The sequence below is a fragment of the Chelon labrosus genome, assembly GCF_963514085.1.
Source record: "Chelon labrosus genome assembly, chromosome: 3".
Classification (NCBI taxonomy): Eukaryota; Metazoa; Chordata; class Actinopteri; order Mugiliformes; family Mugilidae; genus Chelon; species Chelon labrosus.
In genome coordinates this window covers 2,732,055-2,749,633 of record NC_140339.1, presented here as the reverse complement: position 1 = coordinate 2,749,633, position 17,579 = coordinate 2,732,055, and the positions used below count along the sequence as shown (strand labels likewise).

At 42.2% G+C, this 17,579-nt stretch overlaps 1 protein-coding gene across 1 annotated transcript; it reads left to right on the top strand.

Annotated features, from left to right (window-relative positions):
* Positions 1-1,304: 1,304 nt before the first annotated feature.
* On the top strand, positions 1,305-14,005 carry drd4b (dopamine receptor D4b; the record flags this gene model as incomplete). Its single annotated transcript, XM_084574452.1, has 4 exons — positions 1,305-1,553; positions 2,516-2,628; positions 5,093-5,688; positions 13,694-14,005. The coding sequence occupies 4 exons, from the start codon at positions 1,305-1,307 to the stop codon at positions 13,894-13,896; spliced, it is 1,161 nt and encodes a 386-aa protein (XP_084430578.1). The 3' UTR covers positions 13,897-14,005.
* Between the last annotated feature and the right edge of the window lie 3,574 nt (positions 14,006-17,579).

Below are 17,579 nucleotides of genomic sequence, written 5' to 3'. Positions count from 1 at the left end.
ATCCAGAATATGAAGAAATGAATTTGAGAAGAACTGTAGGGCTAAGTCAGTGTCAGGAACATGAGATGTAAGATGAATATCACTGTCATAGAGATCATTTAAAAAGGCTTGCTCGTCAAAGTTTTTCATATTCCTCTTTACTATGATGAGACAAGTGAAACGAGACGAGATGAGACGAGTGAAACGAGACGAGATGAGACGAGATGAGACGAGTGAAACGAGACGAGATGAGACGAGATGAGATGAGTGAAACGAGACGAGATGAGATGAGATGAGATGAGATACAGTAAAACAAAGGGAGTTTGAAGGCAGCTTAGTTTCAGTCCTATAGAAATGGTCATGAGATGAAATGAGATGAGCTACGACAAACACAACCGAATTTCAAGGCAGCATATAGTTTGAATTCTATAAAAAAGGTCACAAGATGAGACGAAGTAAACACAACCCAATTTTAACGCAAAGCAAATGTTCTAAATAAAATGTTCTAAGTTGAGTTGAAAGGAGCTGGGTTCAACATTTGTGGTTACGAAAAGAGAAAAGAAAAAAATGCTCATGTCAATGGTGACAGTAGAACACGTGTTAAAGTCAAAGAATGATTCAGTTGTAGAAGTGTTAGGTAGGTAGCCTTCTGTAGACGTCCAGGATCTTACAAGGACCTCATCCAATTATTTTTGAAGCTCTGTAGCTGACTCTGCCTTCACTGGTCTCTGCTGAGACTCTTTATGTGTGATTTGGTTTCTACCTCTGGATTAAATACTAGATGCAGTATCAGTAGTAGCAGGTGGTAGGTCCAGTATGTATGTATAATACATCAGATGATCGGGACGCAGTTTGCTGTCTTGGTATGACCCGACTGACTCGCTCTCCTCCTCAGAGTGTTAACGCTCAGCCAGCAGAGCTCCAGTAAGCAGATTTGTGCGGACGGATTTAAGCTTGTTGCCTTCTGATTCGTCCACTCTGCAAACTTATTCCTCCAGGAGCAGGCTGGGGAAGACGGCGGGGAAAGCGATCCACGTAATGCTTCACGAGATTTAGAGTCTGGCAGTGGCGACAGTCTGGTGAATTTAAAGGAAGGGTGAAGCCTGGGGCGCTGTGAGAGGGACGCGCGGAGTGGAGTCCGGCTTTGCGCATGGAGAGCGCAGCGCACCGGGATGAAAGGCGTCCTCACCGGAGAACCTGGACCGACTTCACCTGTAACCCACCCGCTAGACACGGCTCATAGATGAGAACAACTCCGGAGAGAGACACTCTCCGTCGGACTAGGAGCCCGTCAGCCCGCGGCGCACGGCGGAACACCGGCGACCATGTCCGACAACTCCACCGATCTTAACAACGACACGCTGCCGGCGACCGCGGTCACCCACTACAATTTCCCCGCGCTCATATTCGGGGTTTTGCTGATCGTGGTCGTCACGGGTGGAAACGTGCTCGTGTGTCTCAGCGTTTACCTGGAGAAGGCTTTAAAAACGACGACAAACTACTTCATAGTGAGTCTGGCGTTTGCGGACCTGCTCCTGGCGGTGCTGGTCCTGCCGCTCTTCGTTTACGCAGAGGTAGGAGCCGAGCATGCATGGATTACCGAAGGGCCTCATGGGGCCTTATGGGGTCAGGAGTTAGAGTATGAGGAGACCAGAGACGCAAAACTGTAGTCAGGGTCCATGTTTGCATGAAGAGACAAGAAACAAGGTGTTCAAACAAACTAAAAAGAGACGAATGTTAACTAAACTGACAAGAAAACCTTTCACATCTGGGGCCTTTAGTGCTTTGTAGGAGCTGGGGACCTTTAGGAGTCTCAGCTCAGGGGCCCTTTATCTCGTAAAGTTCCCATGACTTTCATGGTCAAACACCTGCAGACAGCTACAAGGAACAAAATGCCGTGATAAGTCTCAATTTGTGTTAAAGGATTTAATGATTCTCCCACAATAATTTAGACATCCTGCTTAAAATTATAAATAGGATCAACACTTGGACTGATAATTGGCAGCCACACGATTAAACCCACCAGAAACTGGTTCATTATGACGCAAAATGGAGGCTGTGCCGTTTCTCTCCTCTTTTATCAGGTTTAATTAAAGACACCGGGACGTCCTGGTTATGAGGAGAGGCATGATGCATAATTCACAATATTTCCAGGCGCAAAAACGAGTGGTGTAATGTAGCCCTCATTAAAGTCTTGAAAGCCACCTGCCTGCCTGCCTGCCTGTCTAAATATCTCAGAGACGCCCCGCTGAGGCCTCCTCTTAAATCCTCCTTAATTAGCTGCATTTGTGATCTCGTTACCTGTGCCAGCGCTTGAAGCCAGCTAATCTTGAGTGTCACACCGGCCGTTCATGCGCCCTGCAGTCGCCGGATTAGAAAAGAAGTCTGAAAGTTCAAAAGCAGCAGTTGTTCCCCCGAAGAGGAGTCAGAGGAGAGAGGTGGCACAGAGTTGTGTCGTACAGGAAGGAGAGCCGAACACGATGTGGGGCAGCTAACGAGTGGCCTGTTTGTGTGTTTCCCCTCTGTGTTTGTGTAGTTCCAGGGTGGTGTCTGGTCCTTGAACATGCCCATGTGCGATGGCCTGATGACCATGGATGTGATGCTGTGCACCGCATCCATATTCAACCTCTGTGCCATCAGCGTGGACAGGTATGTGTGCGACTGTCTGGTCAAAGTTTAGATGAAAACTTTTCAGCTTTCACTCTGGTTTGAGAGGAGAAAACTCTAAATGAGTCCAAAAATGAACCAAAAACATAAACAATATCGTCAAGATAATGCTCTAAACATCTGCATCTGTTTTATTTTTACAAGGGTTTGCCTGAGTTGAGCGGCTGGACTAAATATTGTAAAGGTTAATTTGAGCCGGCGGTGTTTCCCAGTAATTTGTCTATTGTCTGGGTCACGCTAACTTTGCGCTTTTGCCCCCTGGTGAATGAAGAGTTGCACAAATGTCAGGACAAAAGGCACACGCTCCTTTTGTCTGTGGAGATTCTCAGTCATCCAGATTGTGGCTTGTCTAAAACTGAGCTGGAACAGAGGTGCACCTGTTGAGTTTTCTTGAAGACGTTTCATCCAAGTGGCTTCTTTAGTTGTAAAAGGCTGGTTTGGGAACATTTGTGGATGTTGTCCACCTGGTGGTACTCTAACGAGGCATTAACGGACCTTTTGGGGAGAGATATTGGGACTGTGTTACAGGTCGTGTCTCCGTCCACCTCCCCTGTTCAGTGAGGGGTCTTTGTGCCTCTTTCACACCATCCATCTTCTCTGACTAAAAAGTGGACATTGTCTTGAAAGTTGACTGAGACACATTTTTATCAGCTACTTAAAGTACAACACAGTCTTAACATCTCCTCCCCAAAGAGTCTCACTCAAATTCACACCTTGACTCTGAAGAGTTTCTGGCTCATTAATGGATAAATCTGATAAACCTAAACTAATTAAAGATGAATATCTGGTCGCTACAGACGCTAGTCATTTGATTTTCAGGTGTGCACCACCAACAGATGTTCCTAATAAAAACTTACTTGGATGAAACAAAGAAAACTCAAAACAAGTGCAGGTCCCTTTGTTTTAACCTTGATTTTAGCTATTTATCAACTTATCGCTTTGTTTTCAGTCTGGCTAAAGGTAAAAACTAATCAGACTGCATTTCGTTAGCTGCCTTAGGGGATCTCCATCCAGGGAAACATGCTAGATGACTTAATGTAATCACTCTACACGTTCATCTACACTGATCACTCAAGTTGTTGTTTTTTCCCAACACCTTAAGGAACGAGACGATACGATACGATACGATACGATACGATACGATGCGATATGATACAAGATACGATACAAGATACGATACATGATACAACGCAATGCAATATGATGAGATACAATGAGATACAATGAGATACGATACGATACAAGATACGATACGATGCGATACAATATGATACAATGCGATAAGATACGATAACATACAATGACATGAGCTGAGATGAGATGAGATAAGATACAATACGATTACGATATGATACGTGATATGATGCGATGCAATACGATGAGATAAGATACGTTATGATACGACTAGATATGGTACGTTACGATGAGATACGATATGACACATGAGATATGATAAGATGAGATGTGATGTGGTGTGATATAATGAAATGAGATGAGATGAGATATGATATGATATGATATGATATGATATGATGAGACTGTATGAAATTACATACGATATGTTACAACATGATACAATACGAAAACATACGATAACATACAATGACATGAGCTGAAATGAGATAAGATGAGATGAAATAAGATAAGATACAATACAATTACAATATGGTACAAAATACGAAACATGATATGATGCAATGCAATACAATGAGATGTGATACGATGAGATACGATACGTTGCGATATGACAAGATATGGTACGTTACGATGAGATACAATATGATACATTAGATATGATAAGATGAGATGTGATGTGATGAAATTACATACGTTATGTTACAATATGATACAACAAGATACAATAACATACAATAACATGAGCTGAGATAAGATGAGATGAAATAAGATACAATACAATTACGATACGATACATGATACGATGCGATGCAATATGATGAGATACGATTAGATACGATACGATGAGATATGATAAAATGAGATGTGATGTGATGAAAAGAGATACAATACGATATGATGAGACTGAATGAAATTACATATGATGTTACATTGAGATCCAATGAGATCCAATACACTATTGGATAATACTTTATTAATCCCACAGTGGGTAAATCTGCAGCTCCAACACCGCAGAAGCAAACAGTTTAAAGAAAGAAGCACACAGGAAATAAAAAGAAGTAAACTTTTAAAAAGTACAAACATGCACACTTGCATATGATATTAATGTTTGTGTTATATTTCGTGTGTTAGTCTGCGTATTGATGTTTGGAATTATAATTAATTTAAATTCAGAAAAGGGTGAAGTAGTCAATAAAACTATAGAATGACTGGAAGCAAGTGAGTTACTGAACGAATAATGAACAGGTTCTATAATTTATCTGTCTGAGTTTACTTTAAACTGTTAAAGCTTCTTTCTTTTGTTTTCCAGGTTCATTGCTGTGTCCATACCTCTAAACTACAACCGTAAACATGTGGACCACCGTCAGCTCATCCTGTTGTCTGCTACCTGGCTGCTGGCCTTAGCGGTGGCCTCGCCCGTCATCTTTGGCATCAACAACGTGCCGAACCGCGACCCCAGCGAGTGCAAACTGGAGGACAACAACTACGTGGTCTATTCCTCCGTCTGCTCGTTCTTCATCCCCTGCCCCATCATGGTGCTGCTCTACCTGGGGATTTTCCGGGGGCTGCGTCACTGGGAGGAGACCCGTAAGGCCAAACTGCGCAGCAGCATCGAGGCCTGCAGGAAGCTGCAGCACGCCGCCGTCGCCACCGCCCTCCCGCCGCTGACGGGCACCATCCCCGGGGCTCTGCCCATGCCTCTGCCCAGGATCATCGAGAGGGACCTGGCCCAGTCTCGGATGGACGACACAGGAGACTACATACAGCAGGAGATTCCTTATCCTCGGCAGTACAGAGAGAACTCGGTGCCCACGGTGACGTTCAGTCAGCAGCGGCACTTAAAGAAAAGAGCCAAGATCAACAGCAGGGAGAGGAAAGCCATGAGGGTGCTGCCTGTCGTAGTCGGTGAGTGTTTCTGCTCAAACAGAGGCCATGGTTTAGTCCAGGGGTGTCAAACATATGGCCCACAAGCCAAAACTGGCCCACCGGAAGATCCAGTCTGGGCCACGGGATGAATTAGCAAAGTGCAAAAATGACATGGAAGACATTAAGTGCGATTCTTCAACAAAATTGGCACTTATTCCTAATTCTTCTGTTAAGGGATGTGGACACAGCACGACACTGAGACCTAGACCTAAACAGCAGATGATAGCAATGCTCCAAAACGGCACCTTTTTCTTAAGAAAATCAGGTTGTTCATAAAATGTTTTGTAAAAGGACAGTTTTACAATGTAAACAGTCAACAGAGTTGTCATTAAGCTAATCTGACCCTATCAAATTGAAAATTTTCAAAATTCGGGCCCCTGAACTAAACTGAGTTTGACTCCCCTGCTTTCATCCATTAACTTCAAATTATCACTGTGCAATAGTGGATTTAATTGAGTCCAGCTGTGATCACCTGCAGAGTGGATTTAATTTGCAGCTCAGCCTCAAATTTCCACCTGCTAATATCAGAGCAGAGACGCTGGATGTGCTCATACGATCGCAAAAACCATTTATGTTCATTCACTTTATGATACATCCACAGATGGCTACACATTACAGGAGCGTACACGCCAGAGACTGTGAATGTTGTCACGACGTGGCTCAAAATGTGGAGACCATGCATGAATCTTTTAAATAAAGTAAATTTATTGTACTGACTTAAACCAAATATGCAAGAGAGACAGATACTGACCATCGCTGCTAATGAAGCACCATCCCAAACGCCAACAAATGGAGGAAGTAGCTCATTAAACCTATGTTCCCTGAAGGGTTCAGCCTCATTTAAACATAAATGTGGTCTCCTTTCCTTGAAACGCTTCTCTTCTGCAAACACCCTAAGAGCTAAAGGATGGATAAGGGGCTCTGACATATTTGCTCTCATCGGTTGCTACCTTCGGCTTAAATGCATATAAATGATCGTACACTGATAAACATTAAAATACCTTGTTCCTGTTCCAGCTGGGTGCTTAATTTTTTAACAAGAGTAGGGAGAGACAGGGCAAACGTCTTCCGCTCCGTTAAAGCCTTAATTTTTCCATCTGTTAGACAGGAGTGCCTTCAAAATAAAAGCATCCAGATAACACCATTACTACCAAAATAGTAGTTTTAGAGGTTTTAATGATGTTTCATCCAAGTAGCTTTCTTAGTTCTTGGTGGGGTTTAAAAAGGAACTGTTAATGGTCTGATAATGTCCAGATACTCAGCTGTAGTTGGAGGAGTTGCGTTCCTTACTTACGAATGGTACTCTAACAAACCATTAACGTCCAGAGGCTCCAGTCTCAAGGTGTGAACAAGGGTGAAACATTCTGGGGCACAGATGTTCAGACTGGGTTGTAAATTGACGGCAGATTTCGTCTCGGCCCACCTCCACCTGCGCAGAGGTTACAGGTTAATTGTCACAGAGGGAAAAGTAACCGCCGCTAATGAAAGTTATTTATTTCCATTTAGCACTGAGTCATAAAGAAGAAGTAGAGTTCATGAATGTGTTTTACTCTAGAGATCACAGCTTGCTTGTGAGAAGATTTGCACATTGTTACTGAAATACGCATCATCACCTGATTCATTTCTGTTGAGCATTTTAGTGTCTTTCAGCTTGTTGTTTTGAACACAGGCTGTAAAATTAGAGGCTGTCTGGACGGCCGAACAGGCAAATATACTTCATCGCCCAGAGACCAGGTGGACACAGATATGACCTTCTGTGTCTTCTTAAAGTCTAAAGTGAGAAGATTTACACGGATGCTGCTGATGAGTCAGAGGACGTTCGTGTACAGACTACAATATTTTCTCTTCTTTCACTGATCCCCAGCAACAACAAAGACCCAGCTATAGAGCTCCAGGGCGTCATGTGAGTTTTTGTTGTTGACGCCGCCATATTGGCAGGAAAACTCTGATAAAACATGAATGGAGCCGGCGCTGATTTCAGGCCGTCAGAGCTTACTGCACGCTTTTAATTGAAATTGACCAGTACAAGACAAAACTCCACAGATTATATATCACGGACCCTTATCATGCCCCAGGTGTGCTTTTATCGAGCATTGAAACAAACTGACAATGTTCCTGACGTGCAATGCAGAATGCACACTTGAAGTAATGACCTGCACTGAAGAATGTTTCTGAGGAGGTTCATGACAGTAACACAACTACAATAACAAGTAACTGTTTAATCCTGAATCTCTTTCTCATTGTGAGTAGTTTTAGTTCTGAATGAGCAACACCCCTTTGTAATCCACGTTATAGACATTAGCCTTTTAAGTCAACGCTTTTAAGTGACTGCGCTTAAGTTAATCCTGTTCCATCAAATCAAAGCATTTCTGATGTACAAATCTTTATTTGCTTTTTTCCTGGATCGGCTCCGAAAACCAAGTTTTCCCATAAAAATTAAAATGTTTTTTTTTTTTATTATTATTTGTTTTCGCTGTAGATACTGATCAAACTGGTTAATTAACTTTTCATTTTGTTTAATTAACTTTCGTGTTGCAGCTCAGGAAGCTCACCGCGAGGTCAGAACGAGTGTCAGGACAGAAGTGACTGACAGTCAAGCCGTTATAGCTCAAAGTCCTCAATCCAATTATTATGCAACACGTGATCTCACAGTCACTCCGGTACACAGAGAAACAGGCTGAGATGAGTTTGGATCAGTTAGAAACCAGATAACTCAGTCTGATTCAGAGTCCAACTCATGGAACTAGAATCTCTACAAACATCTAGGTTTACAGTTCAGTGACGTAAAGTCGTACGTAGTGGTGTAAGGACATAAAACCATTCAAGCCAATTAAAGCCTCTGAACATGGCCGTACAAATCCTCAAACATGGGAGCCCCATGTTTAGGTTTTTGTTTGCTTTTTGTTTGACTTTTACTTTATTTATTTATGAGTCAGACAAAAATGTTTTATTATCAAGAAAAGAAAAATAACTCTGCACACACTTTGATAGTCCTCCAACCAATCAGACCCATTTTGTTGTAAACTAATTCAACTCCACGGCGCTCAGATGACATGTATGAATACTTCTGCTCTTCTGTCCATCACCACATTAAGCCCCGCCCACAAACTGATTTAATTGGCAGATCTTTGCAGGAGCTGAATCCGTTCCCAACAGAGAGACTCCAGATCAACTTTCTGCCACAAAACATCGTGAGTGGTTAAGTTTGTCTAGTTAATTATAATTAACTATTTTAAAGACGTTCAAAAGTAGCTTTTTGATTTTTCAGTTTGATTGGCATTTGATTGGAGCATAATCAGTTCCCAACCATAGACTGTGTAAAGATGGACGACAGAACAGTTCCTCAAACGTGAAGCCAAAGCAAGTAGAGCTCCCCCTGGTGTCTGGCTGCAGTATAGGTCATAAGCTCCACCTCCGTGGTAGTGGGCGGGACTTGCATCAAACTAAAACACTAAAATACACGTCAAATAATTCTTTTTCAAGGATGGTTTCAGGCAACAGAGAGACTCCAGAACAAAATTACCCTTAAACCTAACAGGTAAAAAAAAAGTCCAATGTAAAAGTATAAATGTAAAAGGTTTTCAATATTATTTTCAATTACAAAGTTGGACGAGTAAGTGCTAATTATGATAAATGAGTATTATTTCTATACATACGCCCCATCTTAGCTCTTTGTTTGTATTTGTTCAAAAGTTGGTCTGGATTCCTTTTACAGCCAAACACAATAAACAAAGCCATCATTCTGTAGCATGAATAGAAGCTCAGTCAAGTACCTCTCCACAGACACTAATAAAGAAAACCACAGAGCGGCGTTGAAAGAGTGAAATGCGACAGAGGTTATTATTCATTGGAAGCGCTGGAAAACCAGGTCAGTAATAGATTACAGAAATCTGTCTCAGGATAGGGCAAATATTGATCCAGTTGCTGGTGCCGTGCAACGAGTTGAGTTATTGCACGTAGATATTGATCTGTAAGGTATGGATGCATATTTGTCAATTTAAATGAAATAAAAAAAATAAAAAGCAGAAAACAACAGAATACAAAAAATATATTAAAATCTGCAAAAAGGTCTTTAAATGTCTGCAGTATAAAACAAAATATAAATATAAACCAGTGAAAAATACACAATAGTACTGTTATATAACCAGTCAGAATTAAGTATGAACGTAGTAAGAATGTGAATAATTAAACAAATAGTGACAGTATGTTGTGCTAGTAGTGCAGAGTGGGTAGTTGAAGTTGTGTAAAATGGCGATATTGTCTGGACAGATCTACATTTTACAGGACAGAGTGTTGATGCATGAGTATTTACATGTAAGGCTGTGTTATCAGAGCTGTCCTGAATGCATCTTATAAGTCGGAGGTGCAGCATGTTATTCAGGTCCGACCTCCAGGAAAGAAAGACATAAGCCCCATCCATCAACCTCTGGACACAGAGCTAATAAATCACTCCAACCTGTGTTGTCAACAACGTCAGACAACACTCAAAAGACAAATGGCCTAACTTTGATTCATGGCACACTTATTTATAGCTTCATAAGCTTATTAAAGGGGAGACATTGTTTCCAGTTCGACTGCTTGAACACAAATGTCACCGGTGTTTGTTTGATGAAGGGCCGGATTCAGCCGAGGAAGCCGGCATCAGATAAGCGATCTGAGTCCTTCGGTTTATAACAAGTGTTTTAATGTCTTTATCCTCTTTGTGACGTCAGAATTAATAGTTAAAACACAAAAAAAAGGCCAAGAAATTCACAATTTATTGAACATCCCCGAGCGGTGACGTCCTGAGTTAAAGTGATGAGACAGCGGGGTCGTACGCGTCTGCTTTGTCTCTAATGAACTCTGTCTGGTCATGAATCATTCAGAGTCACACTGTCAACTCGCTGTGAAACACATCATTCTTTAATCTGACGTGTTTCCTGTTCGAACCGGCTGCTGAGGCAGGACAAAGTGAAAAGTTTAAGATTAATGGGAGACCAGTTAGTTTTGGACGAAATGGAAGAGGGCTGTTCTAATTAAGGACGGCTAGATGGGCTGGTGTTTTTAGTTGACGTTTATTTTATTAGCAGAATCGTTGTACCTGTAATCTTGTGTGTTTAAAAGGTCCAGACACAACAAATCGACATCGATGAACAACCTGCAACAGAGGTTGACTGTGACATCTCGAACATGCTACTACTGTACATGTACTTGAATGCACCACAAACACTACAGCCAACGAGTAGCTGGTGCATATGTTCTGCTCCTGAGAGGAAATAACTCTCCATACCAGCAGGTGGCAGTAGTCTGTATTCATCATTCACAATGGGAAACATTAGCTCATATTAGCTGGGAGGCTAGGAAGCTAGGAAGAGCTACTATTAGCTTGGAGGCTAGGAAGATCTCATATTAGTTGGGAGGCTACGAAGCTAGGACAAGCTACTATTAGCTGGGAGGCTAGGAAGAGCTCATATTAGCTGGGAGACTAGGAAGCTAGGAAGAGCTACTATTAGCTGGGGGCTAGGAAGAGCTACAGTTAGCTCAGAAGCTAGGAAGTGCTTCTATTAGCTGGGTAGCTAGTAAGAGCTACCACTAGCTTGGAAGCTAGAGAGAGCTGCTATTAGCTGGAAAGCTAAGAAGAGTGGCTATTAGATAGGGAGCTAGGAAGAGCTAAAAACTGTCGTACGGATCTGGCCTCTCCTGAAACACCTTGGAGGCTAGGAAGAGCAACTATTAGCTGGAGGGCTAGGAAGTGCTACTATTAACTGGGAGGCTTGGAAGCACTAGTATTAGCTTGTAGGCTAGGAAGCTAGGAAGCGTTACTATTAGTTTGGAGGCTAGAACGCTAGGAAGAGCTACTATTAGCTGGGAGGCTGGGAAGCTGCAAAACAAGAAGAGTTTTCAGTGTGACCTTTGAACTTTAACATTTTTACTTTCGTCCAGTCAGTTTCTCTTCTCTCTGCTCTGGTTCTCTAAGCTAATCAGAAGGATCTCTCTCACTGACTCAATCCACCTCCCGGTTCAAAATGTTGGGGTCTGACTCGTGGCGACAAAAAAAGAAAAAGAAGAGCAAGTGTCACGACCCTTGGACAAAAATCTGTCCTGCATGAGAGTTTCTGAGCTCACAAATTGAAAAACTGAGTTTACAGACAATAATCTCCACATTTAATGTGCACGAAAAGACCCAGCACATCTGTTAACAGCTGGCAGTAGAGGAAGAGCTAAAGCAATCAATGGTCAAGACATCAATAGATGCTTCAGAAAGGCCTGGAGACATGTTTCTGTGCTAATTAGAAAGAGACAACAGCTTCCTTTTAAGTTTATTTTATGGAGTGCTAATCAGAAATGTAATTACAAACTCAGCTTAGAGCTTCTTTATTTGATTGCATATTGATTAAAATGGGGCTTTCAAGTGTGACTATTTTATTTTTGGTTTGTTTTTTTCTTGTTGATTTTGCTTCTGATTTTTTTATGGCCACAAGACACCACTTAAAGAACAAGAATTTTTCCCTTCCTAATGTTTCAAAGAGGGCGGCACAGTGGTGTGGTGGTGGTGTCCTTTCTGTGTGGAGTTTGCATGTTCTCCCTGTGTCTGCGTGGATTCTCTCCAGGTTCTCCAGCTTCCTCCCACCGTCCAAAGACATGCTGGTTAGGTTCATTGGTGATTCTAAATTGGCCGTAGGTGTGAGTGTCTCTCTGTGTTAGCCCTGTGATAGACTGGAGACCTGTCCAGGGTGGACCCCAACTCTCACCCAATGACAGCTGGGATAAACTCCAGGGATCGATTTATTTATTTAGTTTTTAAATATCTTCCATTTCCTGCATCCTCTCATTAGAAATCTTATGAGACTGGTTTTGCACAACTAATCTCGCGAAACGAAAAGATGAAGGCTTCAACTCTGAGAGCACAGTCAGGGTTGAAAGCTAATTGGATTTAAGAAGTATGATGGAAGACCCGAGAGTGGAGGGAAAATACACCGGCCAAAAAAAAAAAAAGTGGCCACCTGGAATTAACTAAGCAAATAGGTAGGAGCCTCCTATTGGATAATTACTGCATGGGTGATTATCTTTCAGCTGGCAACAAGTTATTTAACCCCAACTGATGCAATGAGTAGCTTCTCATTTCGTCAACAACCATGTCTAAAGACACATCCTGTGGTCGTGGAAAAGATGTTAGTCTGTTTGAGAAGGGTCAAATCATTGGCATGCATCAAGCAGAGAAAACATCTAAGGAGATTGAAGAAACTACAAACACTGGGTTAAGAACTGTCCAACGCATTATTAAAAACTGGAAGGATAGTGGAGAACCATCAGGGTAAGAAGAGAGGCAGATGAAGTGATGCACCCATCATGCCTAGTGTCTACTGTACAAGCCTGTGGGGGCAGTGCTACGATCTGGGGTTGCTGCAGTTGCTCAGGTCTAGGTTCAGCAACATTATGTGATCAAAGAATGAGGTCAGCTGACTACCTGAATATACTGAATGACCACGTTATTCCATCAACGGATCATATTCCAAGATGACAATGCCAGGATTCATGGGGCTCAGATTGTGAAAGAGTGGTTCAGGGAGCATGAGACATCATTTTCACACATGGATTGGCCACCACAGGGTCCAGACCTTAACCCCATTGAGAATCTTTGGGATGTGCTGGAGAAGGCTTTGTGCAGTGGTCAGACTCTCCCATCATCAATACAAGATCTTGGTGAAAAATGAATGCAACACTGGAGGGAAATAAATCTGGTGACATTGGAGAAGATTATAGAAACAATGACACAGAGAATGTGCTGTAATCAAAGATAAAGGAGGTCCAACCAAATATTAGAGTGTAGGACCTTTTTTTTGGCCAGGCAGTGTATTAGAACCAGTGACAACATTGGACCATGTGAATCGGACTCAAGTCAATTCAAGAAATCAGTCTTGAGACTTATTCCCTATTTTTAAATGTTTGACAGGTCACATGGATGATTTATGATTAAGTACAGTTATGTATATTATTTTAACAGGTTGCTTCCTGTTCTGCTGGACGCCGTTCTTCGTGGTCCACACGATGCGAGCCTTGTGCGTGACGTGCGACGTCCCCAACAGCCTGATGAGCACCGTCACCTGGCTGGGCTACGTCAACAGCGCCCTCAACCCCATCATCTACACCATCTTCAACACCGAGTTCAAGAAGTTCTTCAAGAAGTGTTTCCGCAGCTGCTGCTGACAACGACGACGACGGCGGACTTCCCTGCGCGGACTCCGAACTGAAAGGAAGGAGGTCAGGAGGTCATCCTGGTCGGATTTACAGCTCCTGATTGGGAAGTCTGAAGCCTCCCGTTTTAACAAATTAACTCCGCATGAGAAGAAGATGGTTGATGGTATCTGGGCTGGCAGCGTGTACTTTTTAAAAAGCAATTACTGACGATATAAGTTTAATTCCTGGGTCCATTTTGTCTTTCGGTGATCCCTGAGGATTACTGCCCGGAACAATGATGATGTTTTGGTGGAAAGCTGCAGGAAGACAGCTAAGCACAGACTCCTGCCTGAATCGAAGGAAGATTTCAGTTTGTCCATAAAGCACTTGTTCTTTTTTCTTCTCTTTTATTTTTTGCATTTACTGTCCATCAACCTTGGCTGAGGGTTATGGTCTGCCAGTTCCCAGAGAAGGACGCAGGGATTTGTACAGAGCTTGAGAGGCGTGACTTCCTGAAAGGATAATCTCAGTGTAAAAAAAAAAAAAATATCTCCAAGGATACAAAAAGACTGAATAAGCCTTAGCAGAGCAGAATAACAAGCAGCTTCATGACCAAAAGCCCAAGTTTCCAAAATAAGGAAGTAGAAAATACTGGATACGGCGTCCTGTCAAGCGGTTACAGAAAATGAATGAATGAAAATACTGGATCATGTGTACTCAGTAAATATAAGCTACAGCCGATAGGTGGTAAGCTTAGCTTAGCATAAAGACTGGAAAAGGGGGAAATTGGTCATTTTAAGGCATGACAAAGACAGCTGAGGACCTTCCTCAATCAAGTTGTCTTCAGGAAACATGGATATTACTAGATATACACCGATCATCTTGTGACAATTCATTGTTCTTCAAAAACATGAAGAACAGCACAAGGTGTTGACCTGGCCTCCAAATTCACTAGATCCCAACCTGATCAAGTATCTGTGGGATGATCCACAGAGGCCCCTCCCCTCAAAGCCCACTAACAACATTCTGTTGCCAGACACCACAGGACACCCTCAAAAGGCCCATGTCCATTCTCTGATGAGTCACCACAAGGGAGACCTACACAATATTAGGTCATAATGTTATGGCTGATCGGTGTATATTTTTCTGCTTGTTTCACTCGCAAACATTTGGGGAGAGGGTTACCTAGGCAACCAGAGACTGGAACGTCCACTAGAGACCGACTGTGACGGTGCGTTCACAGTAGCAGTGAGGAATAACGAGCTACAACCCATTTTCAATAGAAGACGGCGAGATGAAGCGTCAAGCCGACGCCCAACATGAAAGTTGAGCTGGCTTCAGCATTTTTGATGCGGTGATGCGCCAACCAATCAGACGGGTTTGCTTCATCCGTTGCCGTGTTCTATATTTACATCCAATGGCATTGAAGAGTCGTAGCTTATGGCGCCCATAGCGTGAACGTAGCATGAGCCACAAAAAGATGGACAACCAGTGAACGGTTTTATCTGTGGACAGGGCTCTCTAATTTGATTTGAAGTGGTAAGAAAAGTGAAATTATTTGCATTTGTGCACAAATCTGGTCTTCAGGTCTTCATGTAAGTTCACATTTATGAACAAACAAACAACCGTGAATACTCTTAATAATCCCTTATATTAATGATCCCAGGCTAGCAGTTTCCTCCTGCTTCCAGTGTATATGCTAAGCTACATAAGCTAAGCTACACAACTCCTTGCTGTAACTTCGGAGTCAATTCAAAGATGTTGCAATTAGTTGCTTACTTCAATTAGTTGCGTCTGCTGCAGCTAGCTTTACAAGCCAGCGCTGCTTGACATTGCTGCTTCTTTTGTTTTGGGCGCACAGGAAAGGAGGACACTCAACAAACTGAGGAACTGATTTAAATATTTGGTACTTGGTAAGTGTAAAAGACAAAAACTGAAGAAGCTGTTTGAAGGGAGGTGCAACTCTTCTGGTGAAGCAGCCGACAGGAACCGTGAATGAAAGGTACCCGTGCATCAGCTGAAGCAATCAGAGTCGTTTAGTTGTAAACAAATTCAACTCCACGGCGTTCAGATGACGTGTACTGTTACTCTTCTGTCCATCACCACATAAAGCCCCGCCCCCAAACAATCTGATTGGCCTGACAGATATTTGCAGGAACATAATCAGTGCCCAACGGAAAGACTCCAGACCAACTTTCCCCCACAAAACATGTTAACGTGCAGGGGAAGTTCAACTGGCTTCAAGGCTTCTGCTTCGAGGGAAAGGGTCACGTAAACCGTCCCAATCATTGCGTCCCACAAATGTGAGTAGTTGCAGAGCAAATGCAAAAACACATTTTTAAAATGAGACGTACGTTTCTGCACATCAGCGTTTTTAGGAGGAAATACATCGACACAGTATCTGGAAGCTGGGGACAAAATAAATAAATGATGGACTTGTAAGTAAGGTGTGCACTGATGAAAGCTGTGACGTAATATTGAGCAGCATTACGCCTTAAGTTCAGAGGATGTTACCGTCTGTCCTGCTAGGATTTAAACCCCTAAACCACATTAATGAGATCCCAGAAAGTCATTTTGACTTGTCAAGAACACAATTTCTTTTCCCAATTTCTTCAAATGCCGTGTTTCTTATTCACACATTAACATCCTTCAAGCAAGGCTGAGCAAACCCGGACTTTATGGAAATGACGACCACTTTCTTCCATTCTAATAAATTAACGATTCATTACAGCGCTGGGAGGATTAAACTTAAAATAAATACCAAAAAGACAAATGTAATGGTTTAAACCTGAAGTTAATCCTCCATCATGACAAAGATTTACAATTTCCTTCCTTTTGAATTGTGAAAACATTTTTCCTTCTTTTTCTATGAACTAAACATGAATTTTAATTTATATTTACCAACCAGAGATGACGCCAGAACCCTTTGTGACATCGTGGGAAAAGAGTTTGTTGAAACTGAATGATTTGGTTTAAGAGAATATGAAAAGTACCGTGTTGTGATGTGAAAAGGTTTTTTGTTACAGCTAGAAAAAGACTAGGATTTACTTTGGGAACATAAAACGGAGAAATTCATCTTACTTAAAGAAATGTATTCCTTAACGATTACTTCTCTTCCTTAAAATACTCCAATGTGTTAACCAAATAATGTCAAAAAGCATTTAGATATCTATCCAAAGTGTATGTTTGAAACCTTTGTTGCTTTAGTAGAAAACTCAATTTGTTCTCCAGATCGTGTCTTCATAACTCGCACATTAGAGTCTACGTTCTTTTTTTTTTCGTCAAGTTTTTGTGAAAAACTTTAGTTTGAGTTGTCTGGTCACCGCTGTGTGTTATGTTTGGTTACTGCCTGTGCCTACTGTATGCCATATCCACGTTTTATGTGGAAACCTTTCTAATAAAGTGTTTCATCATCTTTCTAAATGTCCCGGTGTCCTTCGGCTGAGATCTAATCAGCTCGGGTTGCGGTCGCTGTGGTCGGACCAGCTCGTCTTTTTATTGTGCGTCGACTTGATGTGCAGGAACACCTTGAGCCGGGCGAACAGACCGGACCCCAGAAGAGATTTTGAGATAATTCTCGTGGAAAAAGTGACCGAGCTGAACGTCACAGCAGATTATAAAATCCTGTTTATGTGGAAAAAATAAAAACAAAAATGTAGAAGACATTTCAATGCTGCTATGTAGACGCCAAGACTGAAAGAGACAACCAGAAA